The sequence below is a fragment of the Chiloscyllium plagiosum genome, chromosome 2 (assembly GCF_004010195.1).
Source record: "Chiloscyllium plagiosum isolate BGI_BamShark_2017 chromosome 2, ASM401019v2, whole genome shotgun sequence".
In the NCBI taxonomy this organism is placed as follows: Eukaryota; Metazoa; Chordata; class Chondrichthyes; order Orectolobiformes; family Hemiscylliidae; genus Chiloscyllium; species Chiloscyllium plagiosum.
Genome location: NC_057711.1, coordinates 48,210,923 through 48,227,073, shown reverse-complemented (window position 1 = coordinate 48,227,073; position 16,151 = coordinate 48,210,923). Strand labels below are relative to the sequence as shown.

The 16,151-nt window shown below is 39.9% G+C and overlaps 1 protein-coding gene across 6 annotated transcripts in view; it reads left to right on the top strand.

The window, feature by feature from the left end:
* LOC122559540 (arrestin domain-containing protein 3-like) overlaps positions 1-16,151 on the top strand; it is a 78,761-nt gene that overhangs the window by 42,076 nt on the left and 20,534 nt on the right. For all 6 annotated transcript variants that reach the window (XM_043709203.1, XM_043709212.1, XM_043709177.1 and 3 more), the window contains exon 2: positions 6,841-6,913. In XM_043709203.1, the coding sequence (XP_043565138.1) occupies positions 6,841-6,913 (73 nt within the window). The remainder of the gene's footprint in view (positions 1-6,840; positions 6,914-16,151) is intronic.

Sequence of the window (16,151 nt, the reverse complement as noted above, 5' to 3'; positions counted from 1 at the left end):
AAATCACACAACACCAGGTAATAATCCAACCGATTTATTTGGAAGCACTAGCTTTCAGAGCACCGCTCCTTCATCAGGCAGATAACTGATCTAGTCCTACACCAGCTCCTCCACATCATGGCCATCATTAAAACATTAAAAGCAATTGAGAATTGTAACAACTGGGTTTTGACCCTGCTGTTTATATTTCTGCCTCTTCTCTTCCATTAGTACAGGAGGTTTTGCAGCAAAATGGTAAACACCCATCAGGCTTTAAATTCACTGCATGTGACATTTGAAGCTGTAGGATTTGTCTACTTGCGCAGAATCACAACTTGAGAATTGCATTTTATGGCAGTTTTTGTCTTGTTCTCATCAAGACAATTCACAAGAATACAATTCTAGGGGTAAACGAACATGTATATTGCATGAGATGAAAATATTAATTGGTAAGCCAGTGATCTCTGATAGAGGCATGCCAGAATCTGTAAATGGACAATGGTGTGATCAAGAACAAACACAATTGCAATATAAATTTTTGTTTTTCCCTTGAATTGGTATTCTTGAGTTGTTGATCCGAGTAGGATAAAAAACTTGGACAAAATGTGTCTTGTTCAGCAATACTCAAGTTCTGTAAAACTGAATGTGTCACAACTGTTACAAGTAACTCTGAGAAATGTGTATAGACTTGCATGAAGTCCTGCTTTAGAATACTGAAATTAGATAAACTGGAAGTTTGTGCAAGCTAATAAAGAGACATTCTTCATTTCCTTAAGCCTTGAAAAATCTGTTCAAGCTTGTACGAATTCCTGTCACAGCCTGAAGTCAGATAAAACAGGAGGACAATCAGTTTGTATGGAATCATGACTGATTGATTTATGTAACCCTTGAGGAATTTGGACAAGTTTTGACCAAATTAATAATATCAGACAAATCACTTAAATGGATACAGAGCTTAAAATAATTTACCTCCTGGCTTCCCTGAGTCTGGATACTACCTGCAAGGCACAAGTCAGGAATATGATGCAATCCCCCCCACTTGCCTTGTCAACAACAGTTGAGAAACTTGGCACCATCCAGGACAAAGCAGTTTACTTGATTGGCACCAGATCAGCTCTCTCCACCTCTCTCAGTTGCAGTATATAAAATTAGGAATGTACTTCTAAGGCTCTATAAAGCTCTAGTCAGATCACATTTGAAGTACTGTGCATAGTTTTGGGCCCCATATCTCAGGAAGGATGTACTAGCACTGGAGCAGGTTCAGAGGAAGTTCATGACAATGGTCTCAGGAACGAAAAGCTTAACATATGAGGAACTTTTGAGGACTCTGGGTTTATATGTGATGGAGTTTAGAAGAATGGTGGGGGAGGGAACTAATTGAAACCTACAGAATACTGAATGGCCTGGGCAGGGTAGATGTTGGGAAGATGTTTCCATTGGTAGGAGAGACTTGGACCCGAGCAAAGGTAATACCTTTTAGAATGAAGCTAAGGAGAAACTTCTTCAGCCAGAGAGTGGTGGATGTATGGAATTCATTGTCACTGAAGGCTGTGGAGGCCAGGTCATTGAGTATATTTAAGACTGAAATAGATAGGTTCTTAAGTATCGAATGGATCAAGGGTTACAGGGAGAAAGTGGAGACTGGGGTTAAGAAACTTATCAGCCATGATTGAATGGCACAGCAGACTCGATGGGCTGAATGGCCTAATTTCTGCTCCTTATGGTCTTTATCATCCAGAAGCTGCACTACAGAAAATCTTCAAAACTTTTTAGATTGCACCTCCCGAACCCACGTATCTGATGAATCATGGGAACACCACACCTCCAAGATCCCCTCCAAGCCGCTAACCATCCTGACTTGGAAACATATCATCATTCCTTCAGTGTCACTGCATCCACATCCGGGACTGTCCTCCTGAACAGCATTGTGGGTATACCTATATTGCGTGGACTGCAGTGCTTCAAGAGATAGCTTACTACCATCTTGTCAAGGGCAATTGGGGATGAGCAATAAATGCTGTCCCATTCCATGACACATCACATGAATGAATTAGAAAAAGTACAGAACTGGGTCAACATCAGACATATGGAGTGGTGTGGCACTCACAGCACAGAACACTGCAGCTGTTCAAGCATATGTATTCTAAGTCCATGTGATTAGCTGCATGTGAGTGTCAATATTATTAGGGAACACGTTTAACAAGTTCTCTGATTTAGTTATTGGAAGTCACAGTTTACAGCAACTACTGAATGAAAATGTAACTCTCTTCCATCTAGTTTATTGTAGTTTTTACTACAGAGAACAGAGAGCTCTGAGCTGATAGAGCTGTGAAGATTTCTCTCTTTTTTCAGTGGCAAATTGTATAGCAATCCGAAAACCTAGCTGTTGGCAAGCTGAGGGCTTTTGTCATCATTAACTTGTCACTAGTTAACAGTAAATTAGCTACTTGTGCCAGGCTGAATCTCCATTTGTAGTCACTACTCAGCTGCTACCCGTCTGTATAATACACTCCAACTATTGCTTGAATAAGAAACTGCATAAATGGTGCTCGCAAAGATTGTCATGTTACTTTTAAAAGCTGAAGTGATCCTTCAACAATCTTTTTTTTTTAAATTGTCCTTTTCCCATTTCAGTTCACAATTAAAAATATAGAAAAACAGAAAGAGACGGTCTTTAAGCTTTCCACCTGTCAAGATTCTTTATGGTTTATGGCACCGAACAAGACCACTCTGAATAGCACTGGAGATCAGCTTGTATCTGCAACCAATCAGCATTACTGTACATTCACACAGATAATAAAAGCTGCTAGCCAAGAATTAAAAAAAGAAATGAAACATAATTAATAACTTAATTACAGAATCAAACAAAAATCATTCTGATTTTTTAACCACATCCCTGCTTGAATATTAACCTCTGAAAGCCCTGATCAAGTTTCAGTCCAACTGTGGTTGAATTTCGGCACACCACCAGTGGGTGCACCTATTCCCATCAAATTTTCTACAGTCATTTGTAATGGAAAGGGAGTACTCAATGGACAGTAGTACTGCTGGAAGCACCAAGAATCAAAGAGATCTTGGCGCACATATCCCCCAGTCCCTTAAGGTTTCAGAACAAGAGGATAAAATAGCTATGAAGGCATATGGTATTAGCTGAGGCATAGAGTTTAAGAGTAGGGAGGTTATGCTGCAACTGTATAAAACATTGGTTAAACTAGAGTATTGTGTGCAGTTCTAGAATCCACATTACAGGAGGAATATGATAGCACTGGAAAGGGTGGAGAGGAGATTTACCAGGATGCTGCCTAGCTTGGAGAGTTTCAGATATAGAAATTGGACAAACTGAGTTTGTTTACCTTAGAGCAAACGAGATTGATAAGGTATATGATTAAATGTATAAAATTATGACCAGGATAAAAAAGGTAGATAGGAAGAAATCTTTCCCCTTGATGGTGGGTTCAGTGGCATAGATTTAAGGTAAGGAGCAGAGGGTTCAGAAGAGATGTGAGGAAAGAGTTTTCTGGCACTCACTGCCTGGAAGGGCAATGAAGACAGAAACCCCCAGAATATTTAAGAAGTATTTTGATGTGCATTTGTGATGTCAAAGCATAGCAAGGCTATGAGTCAAGTGCTAAAACATGACACTAAAATAGTTAGGTGGTCATTTTTGGCCGGAGTGGATGTCTTTTTTCTATGTTGTCACTCTCTAGGACTCTATTTTGATGTATATTTATAAAAATTCTCCAGTGACCCCTTTTACAAAACTGAAGGTAGTCATAAGGTTCAATACATAACATAAATATTATTTGACAAATCCTTGTAACTTGCTTGTGATTAAATGGCTATCCAGATTTTGGTTATATTGGATGAGAAATTTCCAGGAAGTGGCAATCTCATGAGTCCTTGTGTCTGGGCCCACAGAGTGTCAGATCCCAAGGCAGGAGGTAACAGGTTGTGGGAGGGAGTGATGTAGGATTGGTGTAGTTTGTTGGGGGAAGAGTGGGGATGGTGGTGGAATAGACAATGTATTTAATTATGTAACTTTTCTTGAGTAACTGTTTGACTCATACCCTTTCTTTAGTTTGCAATAGATGAAAGTGATAGATGATAGTGCTGGCAAAATATGCAGAGTATTATCACAAACATCTTTGCCTAGTTACAAAGTCATGGTTTCAATGATTTCTTTGGAGCAATTCTCAAGAGACACCTGAAAGTGTTTGGATAACGAAATGGACATCACAGTGTCATCCAAATGTTCCTGCTAAAAGTTTGCCCGTTGCTGATAACATTCTGATTAACTGTTAGCTGTTCAATGTGCTTTCCTATTTAATATATGTACATGATGCAAACCGAAAGAGTGGGACAAAGTCCAAAATTCAATGTTATTCTAGTTATGTGCTGTATCACCATTTCATAGTACTTTCAGTACTTTTCAAGACATTCCATTGTGCAGAAAACAAATATCTCTAGGTGTCTCGGTGTTAGCTGCATGAAAGAATAATTCCCACAGACAAGTAAGGCTGTGTAGTTGCCCAACAGCCAAAACAGGCTGTTTTTTCACTAGGCCTGCTTTCCATGTAATTTTGCACATTCTCCAGTTGCTGATTGTCATATCCCTTAATAATTAACCCTTAATAGCCTGTTTTGGAGATAGCATTTTTAAGTCCGACATTACAATTACCTAATCAACAAATAATCATCATACAAAATCAGTACACCGAGATCAGTGAGAAATGTGATTGATAATGGAGATAACCAAATTCATTTATCAGGACTACCTTCATATAAGCATATAATTGTCTCTAATCCTTTCTGATGCTCTCGATGTTATACCACATTGGCTTCAACATGGAAGCAACATTCATTGGGTGGATCATGGCTAACAACATTGCTTCAATATCATATCCCAAACCCATGCCAAAAGTTGGAACTGAACTGCACACTTGCAGTTATACAGTGGAAATCTTTTGTCTGACCATCCATTGCACTGATCGGTTATATTCTGACACTTGAGACCTAGAAATACTCACCTGTACTTTCTACAGCAGAGCTAGATTACACTATTAATAGTGATTTATTTTGGAGTAATTGCTCACCATTTTTCAACGATGCCACCACTTCAAGAGTTGGAGGATCCTTTCAAGCAGAGAGTTACATTGGATTTCTCAACACTTCCTCCATACCATTCTATAGTAGTTCTGACAGCCCACGAAGGGTTCAGAAATGATTCACAAGCATGTTTCCAGGGTTGGAGGGTTTAAGCCATAAGGAGACGCTGAATAGACTGGGGCTATTTTCCCTGGAGCATTAGAGGCTGAGGGGTGACCTCATAGAGGCTTACAAAATCATGAGAGGCATGGATAGGGTGAATAGCCAAGGTCCTCTCCCAAGGTAGGGGAGTCTAAAAATAGGGGAGGGGAAAGATTTTAAATGGACCTAAGGTGCAGCTTTTTCATGCAACTGGTGGTGCGTGTATGGAATGAGGAAGTGGTGGAAGCAGGTTTAATTATGACATTTAAAAGACATCTGGATGGGTACATGAATAGGTAGGGTTTAGAGGGATATTGGCCAAATGCTGGCAAATGGGACTCGATCAGTTTAAGATATCTGGTCAATATGGAAGAGTTGGACTGATGAGTTTCTTTTTGTGTGTACGGCTGTCTGACTATAAGACAAGATATGTGCTTCAAAATAATGCATACCTCATATCACCAGGTTTGAGCAGGCAGAGTGGATACACATGTATCTTCTATATATTTCATTGAAACGCAAGTGTTGAGTTAAATGACAACAAAGCCCAATAATGACGTGAGTCTATTGGAGAGCATTAGTTAGCACCATTTGCAATTAGTGTTTAAAGTGAATTTGCAGCAGGTATTTTCCCTGTTTTCTCTTGGGTAGCCCATTTTTTCAAATAAGAGATTGATACATCTTCTTTTGCTTGTCTTCAGTGGCTAATTACTCTTGAATAAAGTTGTGCATCAGCCATCTTGCTCTCACATCAAGACACAGTTTTAATTCAGTAGAAGGCTTTTAATAGCTATTCATACTCAACAATACGGCCTTGCACTTTTGGAAATAATGTAAATCTGGACTCCAGGAGGGGCCTCTCAGTTCCACGATAGGTCAAATAAGCATAATGTCATGTCTTACTTAGTTAATTAGTTAGTTATGGGCGGCACGGTGGCACAGTGGTTAGCACTGCTGCCTCACAGCGCCAGAGACCCGGGTTCAATTCCCGCCTCAGGCGACTGACTGTGTGGAGTTTGCACGTTCTCCCCGTGTCTGCGTGGGTTTCCTCCGGGTGCTCCGGTTTCCTCCCACAGTCCAAAGATGTGTTAGGTAAGGGGTAAATGTAGGGGTATGGGTGGGTTGCGCTTCGGCGGGGCGGTGTGGACTTGTTGGGCCGAAAGGCCTGTTTCCACACTGTAAGTAATCTAATCTAATCTAATCTAATCTAATTCATACTATGAACAGGGCATTGTTTGCTAATCTCTTTCAATTAGTCCAGGAATGCAGTTTCCAGCAGAGTTAGAAGCCATTGCTCCTACAAGCCATTTTGTTATGTTATTTTATGTTACTTGCATTAAGAAGCCATTTTGTAGTTAGTAAAAGCATGCATTAAATGGTTGCCCCTGACAACAGCCTAAATCCAGATTTTAGATCCTCAGTAACACTGAATCTTTACATGAGATGATCTAACATTCCCAGTATAATAAGAAAAATGTTCTATCTAGGATCACTTAACACCTGAGATGCAGAGATCCAAGCACGAGAATCAAATTACTGGTTCCAGTATAGCCTATAATATGAGTTTTCCTTTGGTGATTCTAAACAACTAACTCATTGATATTTTTTTTCCAGATGGTTCTGAACAACTTACAGTTCTACCTCCAGGCAGACATGAATATCCATTCAGCCTTGTGCTTCCACATTCGTGAGTTTGTGACAGTATTATATACTGTTATGCTGAATTTTAGATTGTTCCTCTATCCTGCCCATCATAGATGGTTACAACACAAAAGGAAGCTGTTCAGTTAATCTTGTTCTTGTTGCAAGAACAACTACTCTATTTCTTTTCTGCCATACTTTTCCTGAAGTCTTGCAAAGTTTTCTCTTCCAGCACTTAGCCAATTACCTTCAGCCACAATTGAGTCTTCCTGCACCGTGCACCCAAGCAGTGTGTCCATATCCCAGTCACTTGTTGAGTTAAAATAAAAGTTTTTCCCACAGTTTGCTGTTGGTTCTTTTTCCAGTTACCCTAAGTGGGTGCCCTCTGGATCTTGATTCTTCTGTCAATAGTAACAATTCATCTCTGTTTCCAGATTCTGAGCACATCTGTCAAGTTGCCTCCTGACCTCCTCTTCAAAAGGGAGAGGAACCCCAACTTCTGTAACCTGTCCCTGTAACTGATGTTTCTCATCCTGGTCACCATTCTCATCTTTTCTGCACTCACTCCAAGGCTTTCATATACTTTGTAAAATACCTTCTACAATACAATGCTTAAAATTAGACATAATATTCCTGTTGAAACCAAACTACACTGTAGTTTGTTTTAAAGGTTTTTCAGTTCCTCACAAAGTCCAGGATCTGATATGGCCTTTTAAACTTTCTAACCTGCCCTGCTAATTCCATTAATTTGCCTACGTTAACTCCCATGTCTTTCTATACACTAAATTTGTAATTGTCAGACTTCTCTATATCTGAGAAATGCTTCTTCAAGTCACTTGTTGGATGGTTGCCTGCATAATGGGTACCTGGCACTTTTAATTGTATTTTGAAAGTATGTGTTCTTTGGTTCTACAGATCAATTTTGAGAATCTGCTGACAATATTGCTTCATAACTGGGGTGATGAGTGTGGTTTGAAACTATATCCATTTGATTAAGGCATCCGTGCTAACATTAAGCGAAGAATTATTATTTAGAATTTGATTTTGATAAATATCTGTCTTGCTCACGCATAGTTCTACTTTTGATCTTCCCACATTAGCATGTCTAAATTTAATTTTGCTAATATGCCCACATTCCACAAGCTGCTGTTGTGGAAATTTCAATCAGTGTCACCAGAACATTAACCTGGGCCTCTGGAATACAAGTCCAGTTGCATTACCATTACGCTACCATTGCTTGAAATGAAAGTAAGCATGTTATGTTCCAGTTATGCAGGTCATATATTATGTACAGTCTTGATCTTATTTAAAGAAAGATATAAGAGCATTGAAGGTAGTTCAGAGGAAGTTTACGAGATAGATACAGGAATTGGACCATTGGCATTTGACTCAGAGGAAAACCAAAGGGCTACTCAACAGATAGCAAAGGAAGTTCTAAATTGGAATGCTGTAATATTGCACCAGTATTTCAAATAAACAACTAATTCTAGGAAGTTGCCCTAAAATATTGCTGCTCTTTTTCGTTACATGCTGATGGTTTTTAAGGTAATCTTGGCATGTTTCCATATTCAGTAGTTTGCAACCACACACTTCAGAACCCCAGTATTGAATACTGTCCATTTTAGATGGCATTGTGGAGTTGGCAATGAAGTGGCAGGTCCAAAATTGGCAGTGGTTATGTTTCTGGAAGAGTTTGGAGGGCCTGCTTCCACCAAGGTTCCATTTGTAATTTGAAACAAAGCATAGATTGTTAGGAACTGCACACAGTGGGCTGACATTTGGTTACCTCACCAGGTGATAGACATTCTATTGAATAGAAATGAAAACTAGCTGAGGTACAACCCAGGCTGTCAGTTCACCATCACTTGTTTCTTGCTGAGTCTTAAAAGTTAAAGTTATCCTCAATGATTCTGACCTTCAATAAATACTAGCTTAGGTTATGATTTATTGCAATATTTGGAAATGGTACAGTACAGAAAGCACTCATGATGATCCTTGCAAAGCCTTCTATCAGTCTTCCATTGTCACACTGCCTCCTGTGTCACGAGACTCAATACCCACTCTTATCTGTCTGAGCTCAATTTGCAGACTTCCCTATTCCATGTTGCCTTGGAATTTTCACTCTCTGTGTTCTGCCCAAGTGCCTTTTCCCGTTTTGTTGCTGATTGTGTGCCAGATCCTCCCTTGCAGAGATAAACATAAGGTTAAAGAAATTAAAAAGAAATTGACGTAGTTTTCCTGTTTTAAATAATTGTTTCATAATAATAAGGCTCAATGCATTATCTTTTTCAATGAACTGTCCTCGAAAATTGGCTGATATCCTTGTGGCAGATCGTATGAGTTAATGGACTAGTTTTAAAATCGTGCTTGGTGTGAAGATTGATCACAACAGACAGGATGAATAAAGTCTTTGTTAATGACACAGATTGTATATTGTCAATGGGACCCACATTGTTCTTTGTTGTGAAGTCATTACTTCGTTTTGCACCATGTGGTTACTTGTGGTGTGGGAAAGGATGCATTGTCTTCACAGACCCTTTCTGTCGACCTTTAAAAGGCTTTCAACCACCAGTGCTTGGCAGTCAATTTTCTTTGAACCTTAAACTATCAATTTCTCCATGAACATCCTGTCCCTCCCCTCAGTGCTTATAAACACTGAAAATCTATCAGTTAGCCATCTTCGTGTCCAAGTTGAGATACATCTTAACAAAAAAAACTGCAGATGTTGAAGATCTGAAACAAAAACAGAAATTGCTAGAGAAACTCAGCAGGTCTGGCTGCACCTGAAGAGAGAAAGCAGAGTTAATGTTTTGGGTCCAGTGACTCTTCTTCACTGCTTTCTCTCCACAGATGCTGCCAGATCTGCTGAGTTTCTCCAGCAATTTCTGTCTTTGTGCCTGAGGAACACCTTCTCCAGTTCTGCAGAACTGGTATTTCCTTTCCACACTTCAGTATTCCTAACTTTGAGAACTCCTACTCCTTTACTGTCATAACTATTCCCTAAAAGAAAAATGAAGATAAACACCTTTCTCCTCCTCCTCATTACTGTTAAATATCAGTAGCTGGAATTTCCAAGTTACAATATACTGTCAACAGGAATTACCGAGTAAAGGATAAGCTACACCAACAGTATTGCAAGAGATCACATGATAAAGAAATTTTAAAGAGAGAAGTTATTGTGTATACTGTATGCGAAACCTAAGTATGTATACAGTTCCTAGAATGCTGAATAAAGGACAGTTTTTAAAATACGTCATATAGCAACCTTTCTCAATGTAAAGCATCCACATTTTAACAACACTACCACCACAGTAAAAATAAATCAATGAAAGTGACCTCTTACACCTCTATCTGAGCTTTGTATGAATCATTCATCAAAGTGCTGGCATTGGAGAAGGACCAGAAAATGTTTATAAGAAGGGATGAAGGGCTTATCATATGAGGAGCAGTTGAGGACTCTAGATCTATACTCAATGGAGTTTCGAACAATGAGGGAGAATATAACCGTAGAAAGGGAGATTTCTAATCCCATCTTCCCACATATGACCCATAGCCCTGCAGATCCAGGTCCTGTTTGAAAGATCTCTTTCTCCACCATCCACTCAGGCAGCAAATTCCAGCTACTAAGCATCCTCTGTGTAAAGATGATTTTCTTACCTCACCTCTAATCCTTCTGCCACTGACCTTGCATTTCTGACTTCTGATTTTTGAACTCTCTGCCAAGTGCAACAAGTTCCTCCTGTCTACCTCTACCCCTCACAGTTTTGCATACCTCAATCATATCATAGAATCATGCAGCATGGAACCAGATCATTCTGATGAAGCTTCCCAAATTAAACAAGTTCCACTTACCTGCGTTTGGCCCATCTCCCTCTAAACCTTTCCTATTCATGTCTCTTTCCAAATGTCTCTGAAATGTTGTTGCTGTACCTGCATCTATCACTTTCTCTGGCAGTTTATTCCACATATGAACCACCCTCTATGTGGAAAGGTTGTTCCTCAGTTTCCTTTTAAATCTTTCTCCTGTCACCTTCAAAATGTGCTCCCTTGTTTTGAACTCCTCCATCCTAGGGAAGAGATGTTTGCTCTATTCACCTTAACTATGCCCCTCATGATTTTATAAACTTCTGGAAGGAAACCCCTCAACTTCTATGCTCCAGTGAAAAAAAGTCCCAACCTATCCTTATAACTCAAACCCTCCAGTCCCAGCAACATCCTGGTAAATCTTTTCTAAACCCTCTCCAATTTAATTTTTTTCCTTCCTAAAGTGGCCTCACCATGGTCTGTACAACATCAACATGACATCCCAACTCCTATACTCAGTGATCTCAACAATGAACTCACCTCCTATTTTCTATGTATCCGTGAGGCCTTCTCTACTCAAGAAGCACCAAGCATCTTTTCAGCCAAGAGACTCCCTCTCCAACATTTTAAAATATTAAATAATAAACTAGTTCACATTGTGGAGAGATTTGCTCTTCATATGGTACCTTGCAGCAGAGAGCTGATGAAGGCTGGGAGAGAGAGCCGTAAAGCCTCACTGAGCCCTAGGTCTGTCACCTCCAAGCAGTTAGCCTGTTCCCCAAAGCTCCAGTCAGCCCCTGAATGTAGGCCTTAATGTGCCTGAATGGTCTCAGCCCTCTGCAGCAGGTTGTTCTGCTGCAGCCCTCACTCCCCTGTAGTCTGATTCTGGGGAAATGCGGTGGGCATTGGCTGTGGTTGCAGTGTGACCTGCTCATCTGCATCAGTATCTCACAATGCAGACCAGCAAACCTCAGCTGGACATCTCTAATGCCTATTATTTTACTACAAAGCAACCTAGTTTCAGGGTAAAAGAAATTTAAAGCAACATCTCCACTTTTCAGCCAATAGACAAATTGCTAAAAGGTTTTAATCCCAAATTCATTAGGCAAATAAGGGTTAGAATAGATAGATAAAAACAAAATTAAACAACATATTACAGACAAGCTAAAAATGGGATGTATTTAGGGGGAACACAATTGTAATTCTATTTAACAGAATTGGGTGGTATTTTCAAAGTGGCGAGGTCCTTCACCATTCAAGACCCCAAGCAGTTCCAATCTCAGGGTAATTTCTTTGAATGAGGATGAACTCCCTGGATTCCAGTTTGAAGGAGGCTGGAGAATGGCTGTGAGAGGCCTCTGGAATCCATGTCAGTATCACATTTCCAGTATTCATGATGCTGGTGTGTTCATCGGATCAACATTCCTTTAGATATTTTGATGTTGAAAGCGCTGATTGCTGAAGAGAAAACAGAATGTGGGTTGTTAGGTTATACCCGACGTCTCCACCTCCTGATGCTGCCTGGCTTGCTGTGGTTCTTCCAGCCTCCTGTCTGTCCACTGAAATTGTATGTGGCTTGTGAGTACATCACAATAAATAAATCCAATATATTTCCAAAATGGACATATGGACCACTACCTCAGATAATTGGCAGCAGAAGAGCTGCTTTTGCTACAACAGTATATTGATCTGGAATGTGTGCCTGAAAGGGTGTTAAAAGCACATTCAATTATTACATGTTAAAGGATAAAAACCTATGGGCAAAAATGTTTCCAGACTCTCTACAGAGAATGAGACAGGCAGTGAGAACTGATGGGATAGACTTTTCACAAAGTTGACACAAGCACAAAGAGTTGAATAGCTTTCTTCTGTGTAAGATTCATTTAACTCAATAACTTGAAGGCCTTTTGCCAAGAATATATTTTATCAAGTCTTTATTTACAAGACTTAATTGTCAGAGTATTACCTACTTTTGCAGGATTAGTTACACCTATTCTCTGTAATAGTATTACACATTATTACAGTGCCATCATGTTAGCCAGTTGTTATTCAATAAGGTTTTTCAGGCATGTGTTCCCGTGCTGTATATCTCTATGACTTTAATTTTTGGGCAAGCAGCCAATCATGTTGTGCAACTTGTGAAACTTGAAAATGGCACAATTGCTGGATGTTGATCTTTCTTGCAAGAGGATTAGAGAACAGGAAGAACGTGATCTTGCTGCACTTATACTGTGTGCTGTTCTGATTTCTTAGTTTAAAGAGGATGTATTTACATTGGAGAGGACGCAGAGAACATATATATAGAACGTAGAATATTACAGTGCAGGACAGGCCTTTCAAACCTCGATGTTGTGCTGCCCTGTGGAAACAATATGAAAGTTCATTAGATTGGTCTTTGGGAAGAGAGGGCTGTCTTACAAGTGGCTGAGTAAATGGTGTCAATGTTCTCTGGGGTTTAGACGAATGAGAGGTGATCTTGTCGAAAAATATAAAGTTCTGAATAAATTTGCATTGATAATACGGCTGAGATAGGCAGATTGTGGGTCTCTCAGGAAATCAAGGGATTTACAGATCAGGCAGGAAAGTGCACGAGAAGCTGATTGTACCAAATGGTAAAGCAGACTCACAGTGCTATACAGTCTACTTCTGCTCCGAATTTTCATGTTAAGTGTTAGGCATTGCAGGTCCACCATCTTTGAATAAGGTTTCCTTAAATGCCACTGCTAACTTTGCCCTCTTACCATCACAGTTTGCTTTCCTCACCGTTAAAATCCTAGATTCTGATTGAATTGAATAATTTTTAAGTTATTCAAAATAGTAAAAGACATTGCAACAAGTGTGCATCAGTAGGATTAATTTGTAATTGATACAGGGTTACAGGAAGAGAGCAGAACAATGGGATTAGTTTGGAGAATTGATACAGGACAGGACTATGTGGAGAATGTGGGATTAGTTTGTAACTTAAACTTGGCTATGGAAAGAGAGTGGGACAGTGGGATGAGTTTGGAATTGATTCAGGGCTGCAGAACAGTGGGTTTGATTTTGGATTGGTAGAAGTCCATGGGAAGAGACTGGAACAGTAGGATTAGTTTGGGATTTATACAGGGAGAGAATATCGTCCCTACAGTGTGGTATTAGGCCATTTAGCCCATTGAGTCCTCACCAACCCTCCAGAGAGCATCGCACCCAGCCCCCTTCCCTGTCCCTGTAACCACACACCAACCATGGCCAATCCACCGAAATTACATATCCCTGGACTCTATGGACAATTTAGCATGTCCAATCCACCTAACCTGCATATCTTTGGACTATGGGAGGAAACTGGAGCACCTGAAGGAAGATGTGCAAACTCTACACTTAGAGTCAGCTGAGGCTGGAATCAATTCTGGGTCCCTGGCACTGTGAGGCAGGAAAGCTAACCACCGAGCCATCATGCTGAGTTTCAGGTGTTTCAATTTTGATTGGACATGATGTGACCTGGGTGTGGGTGTGACAGTTCTGGTCTGGAAGGGGTGGGGAGAGGTGGTGGTTTGCAGTCTATGGTATATTTGACAGTATAGATTATCTCTGACTGGACTGCTTCCTGTCTGAGAGAAAGTAGCGAATATTTCCTGTTGCAATATGTGAGTTGTCGCTGTAGACTTACTCTGGGAAGTACAATCATAGACTGGAGATCGAAGACATGGGAGGCTGTGTGGGGCAGTGACTTTACAATACCAACTTGGTTTTTTATCATACCTTTTAAGACAATAAAACTTCCCAAAGCACATCATAACATCATTATTGGTCAAGATTTGTCAACTCATCACATGAAGTCAGATATTTACACAGAGGCAGGTGGGTATCTAGAAAGAGAAATGAGAGGCAGGTGAGATTTAGGGAGGGCATTTGGAGCTAATAGTCTAGACAGTTGAAGGAAAGGCAGCCAATGATGGAATGATGGAAATTAGGTCAGAATTGTAAAGAATGGACTTAGAAGAAGATGGTGCAGCCAACTGTGTCTGTCATACAGGAAGACAATTCTGTTGGCAAGAGTTGTTCATTTCCATGATATTTGGTTGGAGAAATTCAAATATGGAGTTCTGAGAAAGATGGCAATGGATTTGGGAGGCAGGAACTTCAGAACTTGGGAGAATAATACCCAAGAGAGAAAAGTGAGGACAGCAGATGCTGGAGATCAGAGTCGAGACGGTGGTGCATTCCTGATGAAGGGCTTATGCCTGAAACATCGATTCTCCTGCTCTTCGGATGCTGCCTGACCTGCTGTGCTTTTCCAGCACCATACTCTCGAAAAGAATACCCAAGCTTGGCTTCATATGGACTCCATGCTATCGTGGGATTCATTCCTTCACAAAAATAGTTGTGCCACTGCAATGAGTTCTGGTTTGAAAAAAGAAATGTACCAAATTATTTCTCCATCCTTGATTTTAAAATAGATTAATTGTCCAATTGAGTCCACAGTCAAGAATGAAGAGAAATAAAATAATGCAGCCCTTATGCAGGATCGAAGTCCAGGAATTCCCTCCCTGATGACACCTTCCATGTGCTTACATGACAACGACTGCAGTATTTCAAGAAGTCAGTTCACCATCACCTCTTCAAAGGCTATTAAGACCAGGCAATGAGTGCTGGCCGGACCAGCAATACCCGTGACCTATGAACAAATTTTCAAAATCACATAAAGTATCAATTTAAAATGCTGGGAACCTGAGGAGGAGGCTGAGATGCATCATCTATTTGGCACATCTGTGAAAAAACTTGGTATAGATAAGGTTATTTAATTGGTCATATTGATAACAGTGTAATATATTTTAATCTTAAGTTATAATCAGTTAAGCACTAGACCAGAGCAGCACTGTGCTCCTCCAGCCTCTGTGGTAACTCAAATGTAGGGGCTCGTCCAGAATAACTCATGCTGAAAATGGCAATTGGAAATGGGGTACAGCAAAAATTGGAAAGTTGGAAGGTCAGCTTTTTTTGTACGTTGTCTTCTCTGTTCCAAGAAAAACAACCCCATACTCTCCTCAAAGTTTACAATTTTCCTGCCCTGGCAATTTTCTATTAAATCTTCATAAGAATCTGTGCTGTTCATAACTAATATTAATGATTTAGGCTTTGCAGTCAAAAGCACTCATTCTAAATCTATCGCCAATAAACATTAGTGGGGCAGGGGTTGGAATGATCAATATTAAGGAGAACCACAATAAATTATACAACCTTCATATGCTTGCAGAATGAGCACTTAGAAAATTAATTTTAACAGCTGTAATATGAAATACTACAACTGAATTTAAAAGAAGTTAAGGAATTCACATTTTGGAAATGTTGCTTCTTACTGGGGTAGTGCATAGGAAATCACTGAAAAACATGGCACCAGAAATGCTATCTTAAAGCCAACAGGAGACGATGCACAACATGGTCTATTTGTATTGTCTTGAAAAGAGAAAGCTAGGCAATAACGTAACAGAGGTCAATGAAAT